This window comes from Homalodisca vitripennis, chromosome 6, assembly GCF_021130785.1.
Source record: "Homalodisca vitripennis isolate AUS2020 chromosome 6, UT_GWSS_2.1, whole genome shotgun sequence".
NCBI classification, from domain to species: domain Eukaryota; kingdom Metazoa; phylum Arthropoda; class Insecta; order Hemiptera; family Cicadellidae; genus Homalodisca; species Homalodisca vitripennis.
In genome coordinates this window covers 143,826,533-143,842,287 of record NC_060212.1, presented here as the reverse complement: position 1 = coordinate 143,842,287, position 15,755 = coordinate 143,826,533, and the positions used below count along the sequence as shown (strand labels likewise).

The following is a 15,755-nucleotide window of genomic DNA, read 5'->3' as shown; positions in this document are numbered from 1 at the left end:
CGAGTCCACTCTACCTGCCCCACCGCCGCCAAACATACCATGGCTCCACACAAAACTGACTAAACCTAAATCATCAAGTAAACAAGCTCGCATCAGACAAGCTGTAAACCAGCATCCTTGCCTCATAATGTACGCTCAATAGTCGGAATACCTCTTCGCAGCGTAGCCTACAATTCAGTTAACAAACCAGCATCCTCGCCTCATAATGTACCCTCAATAGTCAGAATGCTACCTCTTCACAGCGTACAATTCAGTTAACAAACCAGCATCCTCGCCTCATAATGTACCCTCAATAGTCAGAATACTACCTCTTCACAGCGTACAATTCAGTTAACAAACCAGCATCCTCGCCTCATAATGTACCCTCAATAGTCAGAATACCTCTTCACAGCGTACAATTCAGTTAACAAACCAGCATCCTCGCCTCATAATGTACCCTCAATAGTCAGAATACTACCTCTTCACAGCGTACAATTCAGTTAACAAACCAGCATCCTCGCCTCATAATGTACCCTCAATAGTCAGAATACTACCTCTTCACAGCGTACAATTCAGTTAACAAACCAGCATCCTCGCCTCATAATGTACCCTCAATAGTCAGAATACTACCTCTTCACAGCGTACAATTCAGTTAACAAACCAGCATCCTCGCCTCATAATGTACCCTCAATAGTCAGAATACTACCTCTTCACAGCGTACAATTCAGTTAACAAACCAGCATCCTCGCCTCATAATGTACCCTCAATAGTCAGAATACCTCTTCACAGCGTACAATTTAGTTAACAAAACCAGCATCCTCGCCTCATAATGTACCCTCAATCATGTCAATAGTCAGAATACCTCTTCACAGCGTACAATTTAGTTAACAAAACCAGCATCCTCGCCTCATAATGTACCCTCAATAGTCAGAATACCTCTTCACAGCGTACAATTTAGTTAACAAACCAGCATCCTGCATCCCTTGCCTCATAATGCACCCTCAATAGTCGGAATACCTCTTCACAACGTACAATTCAGTTAACAAACCAGCATCCTCGCCTCATAATGTACCCTCAATAGTCAGAATACCTCTTCACAGCGTACAATTTAGTTAACAAACCAGCATCCTTGCCTCATAATGTACCCTCAATAGTCAGAATACTACCTCTTCACAGCGTACAATTCAGTTAACAAACCAGCATCCTCGCCTCATAATGTACCCTCAATAGTCAGAATACCTCTTCACAGCGTACAATTTAGTTAACAAACCAGCATCCTTGCCTCATAATGTACCCTCAATAGTCGGAATACCTCTTCACAACGTACAATTCAGTTAACAAACCAGCATCCTCGCCTCATAATGTACCCTCAATAGTCAGAATACCTCTTCACAGCGTACAATTTAGTTAACAAACCAGCATCCTCGCCTCATAATGTACCCTCAATAGTCAGAATACCTCTTCACAGCGTACAATTTAGTTAACAAACCAGCATCCTCGCCTCATAATGTACCCTCAATAGTCAGAATACTACCTCTTCACAGCGTACAATTCAGTTAACAAAACAGCAAGCATCCTTGCCTCATAATGTACCCTCAATAGTCAGAATGCTACCTCTTCACAGCGTACAATTCAGTCATAATGTACCCTCAATAGTCAGAATACCTCTTCAACGCGTACAATTCAGTTAACAAACCAGCATCCTCGCCTCATAATGTACCCTCAATAGTCGGAATACCTCTTCACAGCGTACAATTTAGTTAACAAACCAGCATCCTTGCCTCATAATGTACCCTCAATAGTCAGAATACCTCTTCACAACGCGTACAATTCAGTTAACAAAACAGCATCCTCGCCTCATAATGTACCCTCAATAGTCAGAATACCTCTTCACAGCGTACAATTCAGTTACAAAACAGCATCCTCGCCTCATAATGTACCCTCAATAGTCAGAATACCTCTTCAACGCGTACAATTCAGTTAACAAACCAGCATCCTCGCCTCATAATGTACCCTCAATAGTCCAGAAAACCTCTTCACCGCAAAGATTTAACAATTTACTACACAACTCGCGTTCATGTAAAGGAGTGGCTAATGTATTCGCAATAAGCATCTTACTTTGACAAAATTAATTATATTCCTAGCTAAATACCACGCAGATTTAAATATATAGATGAATACATAGTCCAGGATACTAAGTACAAAGTGCAATAACCTGGCAAAGTCGGAGAGTTTGTCGTAAAGTCAACGATAATTATGATGTTCGCTCAGTTACGAACGAAACTGCAGACAAATAGCCTAATCAAAATGTAATGGCAGCTATACATCAACATTTTGTAAGTTTAACTCTTAACCTTCCGGAAAGGTTAAACAACTTGACTCCGTAGTGTGTTACAGACTTCATAGCAACTGCAATGCAGTAGTACATTACGAATGATTTATGACTCATTGGAATCTCTGTTGGGAAAGGGCATTTCTCGTTTCCTTTATTAGGGGACTAGGGTTGCCTTAGAACCCTTGTCAGGCCTCTTCGGGGGGTTCCTCTCTCAAGGCGAATAGACAGGTTTGTGGTTCCATTCGTCAAAGAGAAAAAAATACTGCCCACCCAATTTTTATAATAAACCCCACAAAAAATATGGAATCCTATTATTGATAATTAATGTTATAATACTACTATCAGTTACCCGTGGCTTCGCACGCATATGAGCGAATTATATTTCCGACGCCAAAAGTTGAATTAGAAAATATATCGAAAAGTGCATGTCCGTGCGCACGCGTGTGTGTATGGCTATTGCAATTTACTTTTAGTATTTTTCCATTATGGTTGATTTTCCTTAGTTTCCATGATGAAGAAAATCGTACATGCACAGATTTGAGAAGCCTACTTCTATCAAAACACCACTATGACGGGTTGTATAACTCTGTAAATTTATAGTAAAAGTTGGTTAGTATTGACCAAGCACTGCATACTTAATATTTGCTAAAATGTACAGTTAAAAGTTTATTTTTACTATAACTTTTAATTTTCTTATCTGGATATTTCCTTATTCTGTACCTTAACAGTGACTGCAGAAAACGTTGAAATAAGAAGTGTAGTTACTATCAAGCGTACTCTATGCTCTCAAGTAAAAGAATTGCAAATAGTGGTTAAATTAATTAAACGTATGGTTGTGCTGTCATAAAACATTGTCCACACATAACAGTTGGTTGCAATTCACGGGCTCTTTCCTAATAATAATTGCTTGCTGTAATGTAACTTTAGACACCAAGATAGGATCTTTCGCTACTTCAGAGACCAGTGGGGAGTAGTTTGGATGGATTTATTTTCGAAAAAAGAATAGGTCTATATATTAACCAGGGGCCCTAAAAATGTCCACGTAAAATACCAATTCAATGGGTCCAGTAGTTTTTATGTGATTTAGTAACACACACATTAACACACATTCAGACACCATTAGATTCTTGTACGGTATAGCAATATAATTTCCACCGTGCTGTATAATTTAAATATGTCAATGGCAAATAAATGTGAAGTGATCATAGTTTTGCAGCAACGCTGACTATAACGAAAATCTATATATCCTCTCATTCGGAATAATGAGATTAAGATATTATATTTTTAAAAGTTGAATATTCAAAATATAATATTTGGCTCTAGTGACAGTGTATGTATATTAGGTGCCGAACTGTTTGGACTCGCGTACAAAATTTAAAATTTATAGGTAAATTCAGTATATAAATGAATTGAAACAATCCAATACACCTTGACTCTTTAAAAGTTCTAAATTTTTTAAATTAAATGTTAACTATATACTATTTTTGTTAAACCATTGTCATTTTCACTATTTAAAATCAAATACAACGTAATGTACTGTGATAATAGGTTATCTTATCATTATTTGTTAGCTATTATTTCATGTAGTTCTTTATAGGTATTGATTTTTATCGCTATTCTTAATTGTTTGACTTTTATAACAAGAATAATGTGTACCATTACCGTACTCTTTATTACCGTATATATAGAAAAAGATAAGCATGTGTAAAAAAATAATAAACATAAAAAATAAACACCTTCCCAAGAAGGTCGACTTGGGCAAAGTGGTGTTTGATTTGTGGATTGGAAGGCGGGAGAGAAGGGGATGGCAGACAAAGGGCTGTAAGGCAGGCCCTAAATCAAACTGGTTACACAAAAAATACCAGGTAAAAAACCAACAGGTGTTTAGAGACAGCCTGACAAGCTGTTCTAACACGACGGGACGCTCTGGCCGACCTCTTATTGAAAACAGAAACCACACGCAATTCAAATAAGATACCTTCTCGTGCTATAATAAAAACACTGGATTTGGTAACAATGCAGCAGACAGCGTGTTTTTAGATAAAAGAATTGGACCTTAATTCAATCATAATGTTATTTATAATTCAGTTTCTACTTTTCACTATTATTTACTTTATTCCATGAAGTTTCGTCTCTGGATGGTAAGAGTTCTCGAGTAGCTATGTACAACTCTCTGCTAGCTGTGTATGTTGTGCTCTTTAGCTGTCAAAATCCTAAAAAGATGATTGCTCCGTATTTTTGGCTGTTATTCCACAATAAGTATACTGATATAGTTAACATCAAACTGTATAAATGTTTTAACCTACATTAACGAAGTTAAATTCTGTTTCCTACATAGAAAGTGCCTGTTTTTGTAATGTTAAGGTGCGTCCAAACTGTACGAACATTGTTCGTCCAAAAATTCTCAGTGAAGATTTTATTGTTCGCCGGCGAATGTTTGGTGTTCGGTAAGTATGGTCGCCCCCATGAACATTCTTAGAGGTTGCACGCCGCCATTTTCGTTCGGCAAAAGTGTTGGCCATGTGAGCGAACTTTTGTTGAGTTCAGTGAAGAAGCAATCCTGAATAAAGACTAGTTTTCGGACAGTAAAGAAAACCTTATCTTATTCTAATTATTAAAATATATGAACAGCATAATACTACGGAATCCACGAGAAAAAAGGTATACAACGAAGAACAGACACAATGGCAGTTTAAAACCAACTGCTACAGAAACTGGTACAGACGTTAATTTATTAATTATTAAAGAAGAAAATTAGCAATATAATAGCAAAGTACAGACGAGAGAAAAACATTGCTGAGGCAAAGTCTTGGATAGGGATGGCCGAAAAGAAAAAATGAGACCTACTTTTTCTAGCTTTACAGTACAAGAGGAAGAGAGGTAGCGATATAATGTATGGTGATGCCCAAAAAAGATGCCAAACAAGGCTGAAGCATTTAAGATTATGAAAGATTGATAAGGAATTTAAGTTTATATAGATCGATAGAGGAGAATAAGCTGTACGTTTCTGTAATTTAAAAATATCATATTCTGTTTTGAAATTTCAGGACCTATTATTTTTATTATAATATGGGATTTGTTACTAATTTCTAATATAGGTATGACGTGCATTTGATCAATATTAATGTAGCAATTCAAACTCGACATTCCAGTGAAGTTGGAGAGGTAGCAACCATATGTCAAGTCCGCTTTGAAGTCTGCATCATTACACTCGTATCGTCTTAATAACTTCCCATACCCATCACCGTTGACGTCGTTGATGGCTGACACCTGATATTTGCAATAGAAACAGCAGTACAAGCAAGTAAATGCCGACGCGCACTAACATCCATTTTCACTCAGCACAAAATACTGAATTCACAGCGTACACCGTAATTTATTTGGCACACATCTAAGCAAATAAATGTTCGGCAAACATGTTTTTGTAAAACATGTTTAGTTTGCCGAACATGTTCATCGTGAATGTTCGCCAAGAGTAGGCACAGCTTAAGTCTAAATAAATAATAACTGTAAAAGTGGTTGTTAATGTTGAACACAATGTTACTTTATTTACAAAAAATTATACGTTTTTCAGTCCTTGTGCACATTATAATCACACAGCTTGTTACAGTTGTAATCGAGACTGCTGAAATCAGTTTGAAAACAATACAGACCTCTGTTGAATTAAAAAAACGGATTGTTGAAATAGTGCTTTTAATTGTGTAGATAGAGGTGAACATGTATCGCATTAGAATTGATAATTAAATTTAACATATATCCTTTAACATATTTAACCTTCTAAAAATCATGCCCTTGCCTGTCAGTCCGTCCACACAATAACTCTTAAAGGTTCCAGAGACTGAAAGTTGGTACATAGGTTCCTCTTGGTCCCAGAAACTGCACGTGTTATTTTTCGGTATAAAAGGTAAAAACTAATATTTTAATAGTTTTACTTTGGTTTCATGAGTAGATAATCAGCATTATTATGTACATTGCAACACGAAAATCACAGGATGAACAAACTGAGTATAGTCATATGAAATTTTAAATATGCGACAGAATATTGAATGATAGGATTTCATTACATTCTGTTGAATTCTTTGATACTCCATTGTATAGATACATATTATACTTAAGTAAGCCCTGTTTTGAGTTACTGAGAATATTATCTTTGTTTTAAGACTGTACCACTGAAAATAAATCAAGTTAAAGTTAAAAAAAAAACCATAAAACACTAAAATAAAAAATATCTGTGACCTCTATGGAGAACACAATGTATATGTTATTTATTGTGTGTGTGTGTGTGTGTGTGTGTGTGTGTGTGTGTGTGTGTGTGTGTGTGTGTGTGTGTGTGTGTGTGTGTGTGTGCGTGTAAAATTTAAATATGAAACCAATTAATCTTAGAGATATATGATATACCTGTGCCAAATAAAAATTAATGTTTCAGCTAAATTGCAAACAATTGTACTTGGAGACTTCATTTGCCTGAATAATAATCAAAGACCAACACAGAGTATTATTTATACTATATAATATACCCAACTGCCATCCTACATTTCAATGTTTTTGTAAACATATGAAGTCAATAAATACATTACACGAATCCGAATAATGCGTTTGTAGTAAGGACATTGGGCTCATTAGGCATAAGCCTACTGCAACAGGAATAGATTGGTCTCAGTCAAATTTTTAAGTTGTAAATTATTATTAGCATTAGCACAACATATCACTGGAGAGGCAAAAAAATTTCATTTCTCTCCGTCTATCTGTCCGCACAATATCTCGAAAACAAACTATAGACTTGAAATTTCACCACGAAGCTTCATTTATACATTAAGCCAACATCGATTTGGATGATGGTGCATGTCACTCTATAGGTATTTGGTTGAGCATGAGCAAACATTTTTACATTAAAAGTCTTAGGGATAACAATGGCAAGAAAATTGTACGATGAATAAATTTATAAACAAACTTTGGAGTACAACCATTTGGCATTTTAATGACATAACTACATATTATGAGGTTACTTTGTTCAAATAGTTGGCAAGACTTTTGATACATTTTTACGGGTCCTTCAATACTCTGTTGTATCAGTTTATTTGTATACATACAAGCATAGTTTGATTATGGGGAATACCCCTGCATGGAATTCAGCTGAGCTTTAGCAAATCCTGTAACTCAGGGTGAAGACTTTAGTATAATAAGCGACCACCACAACAATCAAATCAACTATTTTAAAATAGTAAAACGTAAATAAAGTTTAAACAGTTTTGTTTTTGACATTTTGTAAATATACATAGGCTAAAATATATTTTTACTCATAATTAAATTATTATCTTTTTAAGATATAAAAACAACCGAACTATACTGTAATTTGAAACACTTATAATGTAACTTTATTTCAGTAGTTAGGCCTATATTGATGATTCTATTGTTGTAGGGGCCACTTAGGGTTATATTATAGCTCAATTAATTCTCGAGATTTCACCCTGGGCTCCAATATAATAAGTGGCGGGTACGGTACGATAAGCGGACCCGGTTTTTTTATATCGAAATTGGCAAACGATATTACTTAATCATAACCATCGATATAATCAATCGATACTGATGAATTATTTTGAACCATTAACTTAAATAATCTACATCAACAGCTCTAAACACTTTGAAATAATACTCGTAATGTAATATTTCAATTATTTATAAGTAACATTTTATTATTAAAAATGACAGTCAACTTTTAGAAAACTAAACGACTTTGCTTGGAAAGATGATAAGACATGTTTTATGTGATTTCAACATGTTGGACTCGTACCGAAAAACCCATTATGTGAAATTTGTGGGAAAGAAACAACTGTAACTATGAGAGGAGCAAATATGGTCGTCTTCAGTTTTCCTAATTTTTGGTTATAATAATGTGTTTGATCACTGTAAATATTAAATTCATATTTTAATTTAAAACATATGATTGTTATTGAGGACTATATATACTTTTATATCGATTAATAGTGTAGGATTTGATATGGAAATATTAGGTACATTCTTCAATATAAAAAAACCGGGTCCGCTTATCGTACCCTACCCGCTACTTATTATATTGGAGCCCAGGGTGAAATCTCGAGAATTAATTGAGCTATAGACTTTAAATTTTGCATGTAGACTAATTTTATTTTTACTTAAAAGAAATGTTGTGTTTAATGATGGGCATGTCTTTCTATGGTATTTGGCTGAGTGTTTACTAAAAATAATGTAAACATGTCATATGTTATTGTGTATGCTATAAATATTTTATCACCCAGCTCATGTACTGTACAGATACGTACTACCAACAAAAATCTAGATCCAATTTACCGCTATTAATGAATTAGTTTGCCTTCTAAGTGTAGATAGCTAAACTTAAAATTTAAAGATAGCCTAAGATATAAAATACTTCCTACCTTCAACTTCTCCCATGGCAAGAATAGTGATGGTTTTTACAGCTGGCACTGCCCATGCAGCTAGGTGGAAGTACTGAGAGTTTGCTTCAATGGCTTCATGTCCCCACTTTAACCCGGCAGCCAAAAACCAAGTCAATGTCAACACAACCCACCAAATCGAGGAGGCCATACTAAAGAAATACAATACCATAAAAACTATTGTGCACAATTCATGCTTTGTACCTTGGGTAATCAGAGAAACCATATGAAGATGTGGAATGTTTACAGGCGGAGGGAAAGGTTTACGACAAGCGATTGAGTCACCTGATCCAAAACCAATGACGTAAGCAACAGATACTGCAAGGTAACACACTGATAAAAATATAATTGGTCTTTCAGGATAGCGGAAACGATCAGTGTCAATCATAAATGTTAAAACTGTAAATAAACATGAGGCACAACATAGAACAGACCAAACACCAACCCAGATTCGAGCGAACCTTCTCTGATCATCAGTAAAGAACATTCCATCACAGGGAGCACCACAATCTTTTTCAATTTTGTCACCAACCTTAAGTGAATAATCCATGCCCTTAGGAACTTGGAACTGAACTGGACAAGCAAACCCAATATCACGTGCTCCTTCAGGAATATGAGGAAAATTTGGCATTTTAGGATCATTGGGAATTCTTGAATTGTAAACACGACCATAAACAGAACTTGGGTACCCAATACCTGTATTGTGTGCAGTCTGGCCAATATTAGATTTACTGGAACCACTATTAGCACCTGCAGTATTGTTTTCTCCAACACAAATATCTGTTCCTCCCGCTTCTGGAAATTTAGAACACTCTAGATCCTCAGGCCACGGAAAACCAAATTTATTCATCAGCTCCTCACAACCATTTCGAGCTGACAAGCACAATGACCTACAAGGTGGAATTGCTCGATCTAATATAGTACAAACTGGAGCATACATAGAACAGAGGAAGAATTGCAAATCATGGCTACATTTAACCTTAACAAGTGGAAAAAATTGGTGAACCTCTAGGCCTGCATCTTCCTGTTTTTGGTGGTTCAACAGATTTGGCATTATTGTTTCATTGTATTTTATATCCAAACAGAAGGGGATAGTTATTGGTTCACATCTCCCATGATGAGGTAAACTATCCCTGTCCGAAATTCTTGAAGAGCCATGCTGTGAAGATAAACAGACTCCTAATTTGCAGATGATTAAAATTTGTAGAATTCCAGTAAATATGCCCATGTCCGAAGATGGTAGATTTGTTTATTTTCACTTTACACTTCTTAAAATTGACCAAACAAAGCACAACACTTAAGGTTATGTGTATAGTAAACACAAACTTTTATACACCACATCGAAGTAATTTTAAAAGCACAGGCGTTGAACACTTCATCACGTTTGATGACCCAACTATCTACGCACTAGTAAGACACGTTAAAAGCACAACACGAAAATGTTAATACATTTCGACAAGACTACGTCAAATTTTATCAAGACATCTAGCCGACAACTGACGGAACGAACTGAGCGGAAAGAAAACAAAATCCAACATGGCTGCTGTACTGTCTGCCTCTGGTGGTGGAATGGAGAACCCAAATCAAGTTAGCCAAAAGAACAAAGTTAAATTTCTCATTTTCCTTCCACAACTCAAATGATTTATTACATACAATAATACGTGATTAAAATAACAAATTTTTAAACAATCCTATGTTAGGGTATTTTAGTTTTACATGATAGATGGCTAAAATCAAGGAATTAATTCTTCATTGCTATCTTAGATATTAATTATCTTGTTGTCTTGTCATTTTTGCCATAAAAAATTATAAAATTACTAGTGGCTCGTAACGTTAGTACTAATAAACAATAATATATGCAATATTTACATCAGCTTTTCTTAAAACGGCTGTTATATTTAAAACAGATTATAATTAACTACTAGTGATGCAGAGTTTACTCCTACTTCAAACATGTGACTAAAATACAGACTAATATTCTTTAATACCTTTCTTATGGAAATTCATTCAACATTTAGAGACCAATGGGTTGGATTCTGCATATTTTTTGTCATTTTCTGTTAGTTTTTTCCCACCGCCCTTGGCACTCAGCTTTAAAACGAATCTCATAAACCTATCTTGTTTTCTTCCTTGTATTCACAGCTTGCGAAATTTCCTGAGAACCGATTCTCTTACAAAATTGAATATATAGATATTTGTTCTAGTTTAATATTGAAATTAATAACAAATACAAATCTACTAATGATGGTATGAAATAAAAATTATACCTGCACTTTCGAATTGTCAATTAATAATATTCAAACATAATTTAAGGTTGAAAAATAATTATTATAATAGATTTTCAGAGACATATTTAATGATAGTCAAATGACAACGAATATACTGTGTGAAAACGCTATTAGTATTGGAACCAAGATTGGTGTTCGGTACCTGGACGTCCTTGTCAGCGATATAATGAGGTTGTTTGATCTCTGTTCTTGAAACAACGGTTTGAGCTGGCAGATTTGCTCTTTTTCCATAAACTTGTCAACGGATGCATATACCGTCCACTCTACTGCCAAAATTGACAGGATTCTATTGACAGGAATCTCATAAACCTATCTTGTTTTCTTCCTTGTATTTACAGCTTGCGAAATTTCCTGAGAACCGATTCTCTTACAAAATTGAATATATAGATATTTGTTCTAGTTTAATATTGAAATTAATAACAAATACAAATCTACTAATGATGGTATGAAATAAAAAATTATACTGCACTTTCGAATTGTCAATTAATAATATTCAAACATAATTTAAGGTTGAAAGATAATTATTATAATAGATTTTCAGAGACATATTTAATGATAGTCAAATGACAACGAATATACTGTGTGAAACGCTATTAGTATTGGAACCAAGATTGGTGTTCGGTACCTGGACGTCCTTGTCAGCGATATAATGAGGTTGTTTGATCTCTGTTCTTTGAAACAACGGTTTGAGCTGGCAGATTTGCTCTTTTTCCATAAACTTGTCAACGGATGCATATACTGTCCACTCTACTGCCAAAATTGACAGGATTCCAGGATCCAACAGATCCACTGAACTGAATTTGCTCACAATAACTACAGGACAATTAATTACCTGAAGGCTGGGCACATCGCTATATTACATAGACTTTGTAATTGTGTTCAAGGTGAAGTGGACTTCTTCCATGATAAATTTCAAATATTTGAAATGAAGGCTTGCCTCATAGAAATAGATGGAAATTTCTATTTCGTTAACAAGGAATAAACCCATAGAAAATCTCTACTTTATGAATGCATGGCATTGTATCTTTGTCCATACAAATTAGCTCTCTCTGCATTATTGATTGTATATTACTACTATACATTTACTAGTTATTTGTTATACAAAGTGATGCACGGAAATATGCAGAAATGTGGGAGTATATTCTACATGTAAAAATAATGAGAAAGTTTATATAAACATAGGTACGGAAATGCTTAGTTAGTGAGTTCCGGCCTGCGAAAGATTTCGCCCGGATTTCAGCTCACCAACTAAAACGATGTCTTCCTGACATTCTGGTAAGGTAGATTAAAAGGCAAATTCAATTTTTTCTTATGACTTTTAATAAAACCTGATAATTTGAATAAAACAGGTCCCAGAACTGTAAGTTAAGTACTTTTTTTTAGAAAACCCGTGTCAAATGCAAAAAAATTGAGTGAAAAACACGCTGTTTTCATCTTTGGGCAACAATAACCTTATTATATCACCAATAAACATATCAAAATGTTTAATAAAACTTGAAGAAGATTTTATTCAAATATTATTAAAAAGGCTTCTGCAGTTGAGGTGTATTGTGCTCAGATAAACATTCATCGCACTTCATTTAATCACGTCTTTTATTTGTTCGATTTCCACAGAATTCTAATGGAGAATTCTGCAAGACCCATTCTTAGTAATAACACCTGTCTCAGAGGGAGATTTGGCTGTGATTCTTTAAGACTTCTGACCATCACCTATTGTAAAAATGTGTATGCACAAATTTAATCATTCTTCAGCTACAAACAACTATTCTGATTGAAGACTCTTGGAGCAATTGGAAAATTCTTTAAATATTACCAAAACCACTATAATATTACACTTAAATATTATGAAAACACTACTTTTCCAAATTGTTTATTTTTTGGACGAGGCCTTTCGAAACCAAAGGTTTCATCTTCAGGCAACTACACAAAAATAAATATTTACATATTATTTGTAAAACATCTAAACAGATGTAAACATTTACAGTTAATATTAAAATGACATCTGGTGTAAATATGCAAATACAAAAATTTTGGAAATATTTCAGCCAGTATGAAAAATTAAGATTTGACTACAGTTTAATTTTAGAATAAATTGAGAAGAAGACTGGAATTTTTAATAGGACCCTCTTCATTGTTCTTGAGTTTTTCTTTATTTCTGTTTATGTGTAGTGTTTCCCAAGCATTTAAGTTCATTGGTTTTGTTACTTATTTTATTAATTTTAGATTTTTAATTGATGTTCTGAGTCCTGAGTCAATGCAGTGCGTGGCTACAGCAGATTTGTCAACTCTTCCATATTTTGTGTGTGATAAATGCTCTTTAAATCGTGTTTTTACTGTTCTTTTCATTTGTCTAATATAAATATTGTCACAGTCATCGCATCCAATTTCATAAATTCCTGTCATTTCTACTTGTTAGGTTAAAATTTAAACATTTGTTTAAACTATTCTGATGCTAAATAAACAGTACACATCTGTCACTCACCAATTTGTCTGTCAAAACGTCTTCCATCTTTGTTACAAGTTTCTTGAATATTTCTTTGACAGAAGTTGTGATAAAGACGAATAACTAGGCCAACCTTCTTCGTAATTACAGTTTATAAAGTATATTTGAGAATTACCCAGGCTCTTGGATTTCATTGATTTGTCAGTTCAATTTGGTTTCATCAACTGACACTATGAACTCTTAGATATCTTAAATTGTTTGAGTACTTGCCTCTGGTAGTTGACATCCAGAATATACGAGTATTTTGATCTAACAAATGCTTTAAACCTTACTGATAAAGGCATATTTTCCAACAAAATCTCACCCATATTGGTGTTAGGTGTAAGCCATTCATGGATTTTACTTAACTTGGTGAAAGTGGCTCAAATCCTTTATTACCTCGCTGACTACAGGTGAAATAAGTAGGCACATTCTTCAACGGGAATTGTTATAACAGTATACCTTAGGGCTCGTGCTGTAGCCAATTCTCTTTATACTGTATACCATTGACTTTCTGAAGTATAACAAATGCAAATCTGTGTTGATGAAACATTCTCTTTGTATCTATAATTAATCACCGGGATAAAAATATTAACCATTTACAAAGTATGTAATGGAATATTACATACATTACCCTGACTGAGTCTATAATATAGTCTATATAGATTCAATTGCTTCGCTCACTTACTACATACTGCCACGTAAAAAGATATAAAAGAAGAAGAAGGCATATGAGGAAACAGTTCTTTGTTTCAATAGTTTTTGTTCTTAATCTTATAATTGCCATGTTTGTATAATTACAAACATTATTACATATATAATTACATTGCCATATTGTGCAATACTAGTTTTGTGAAAAACTGCCACTCCTCCATTTAAAAATTATCACTTGTTTACTTGTAATACTTTGTAATGGCAGCTATAATACTGGCTATACAGCTGGTTTATTTATTTGGGGTCCTTTTAGGTTGGAAATGAGAAAAGATTGTCTGGTTGGTGCTGCAATCTTATGAATATTAATCAAATTATTTAGATGATCGTTCACCAATTCAATGTATCGTTGAGGAGGATTTGTGTTGTTCACACACAAATTGATTTATTGGTGTTATGCAGAGTGCTAGTTTATATTCATTTGTTGAATGAATAAATAAGAGAATATTTTTTTAATTATACACTTATATTTTCAACCAATGATTGGCATGCAAAATATTTATAAATCTTGTAGATAATTGTTTGCTCTAAAATAAATTCTCAATAGTATATTAAAAACCACTAAACACAGGTTAAATACTTGGTGTTAGACTATCATAGCATAGAACAACAAAGATGTCACTATTGACAGTGAAAATATTTATAAATCTTGTAGATGATTGGTTGCTTCTTGTAGAATTAAATAGCTTTAAATAAAACAAAGAAATTTAGCTGACTTTAGTAAAGGAACTTGAGAAGGCCAAAAGATCGGAAGATATAAAACTGTGTCTAGTACCAAAATTGCTTTGTTATTGTGTAAACATTGATATAAATTCATTCCATATAGAAATATAGTTTGTTGTAATCATAATTCATATTTCATGTTAAAAACTCTTTATAGATTTAATTTAGAGATCAGAGTCGTTCGGACAGCTGACCTATATTATGTCATCTCTTGGAACTTATTTGGAACCTGAGTCTCATCAAGGCTTTTAATTTGAGATATTTCTCAATGGGTCCATTGCATTTCAAAATTTTATGTGGACCCTCAAGCCCCATTTTTGCCAAGTGGGAGGTAATTTCACAACTGGTTAAATGTCATAATTTAAATGGGTGTAGAATTTGTGTAGAATTCTAGTGTAGATTTGTTGTGTAGATTTTATTATTATCTTTTTTTTTATTCCCTCTGTAATAATAGTTTATTTTGTTATTGTTGTACAGTTTACTTTTTTGAAGGGATAATTTAGTTGTGTAATTTAAAGCACAGAGTTATTAAACAGAGATTATTTTTTGAGTAAAATTAATTTTTTTCCTAATACGAGTTGCATGTCGCTGCTAGCCGATTTTTTTGTTTTAGTTAAGTGATGGAGATCCCAATACTGGTTTTACCTATGGGGTTCCTATTTGTCTTGTCTTAAATACAGTTTTTTTAAGTTATATTATCTTTTATTGAGACTGTTTTTGCATCTTAAAATGAACATATTGTAGTTACTTAATGTAAGAACATTTATTTTGATTTATACTATGTAAATGTATGTATGTATTTTATT

At 33.9% G+C, this 15,755-nt stretch overlaps 1 protein-coding gene across 1 annotated transcript in view; it reads right to left on the bottom strand.

Moving 5' to 3' along the window:
• The window catches only part of LOC124364978 (frizzled-2), a 59,276-nt gene extending 48,987 nt beyond the window's left edge, over positions 1–10,289 (bottom strand). Inside the window, exon 1 of the mRNA XM_046820839.1 lies at positions 8,728–10,289. Coding sequence (XP_046676795.1) covers positions 8,728–9,973 — 1,246 coding nt within the window. The 5' untranslated portion in view covers positions 9,974–10,289. The remainder of the gene's footprint in view (positions 1–8,727) is intronic.
• Positions 10,290–15,755: the final 5,466 nt, after the last annotated feature.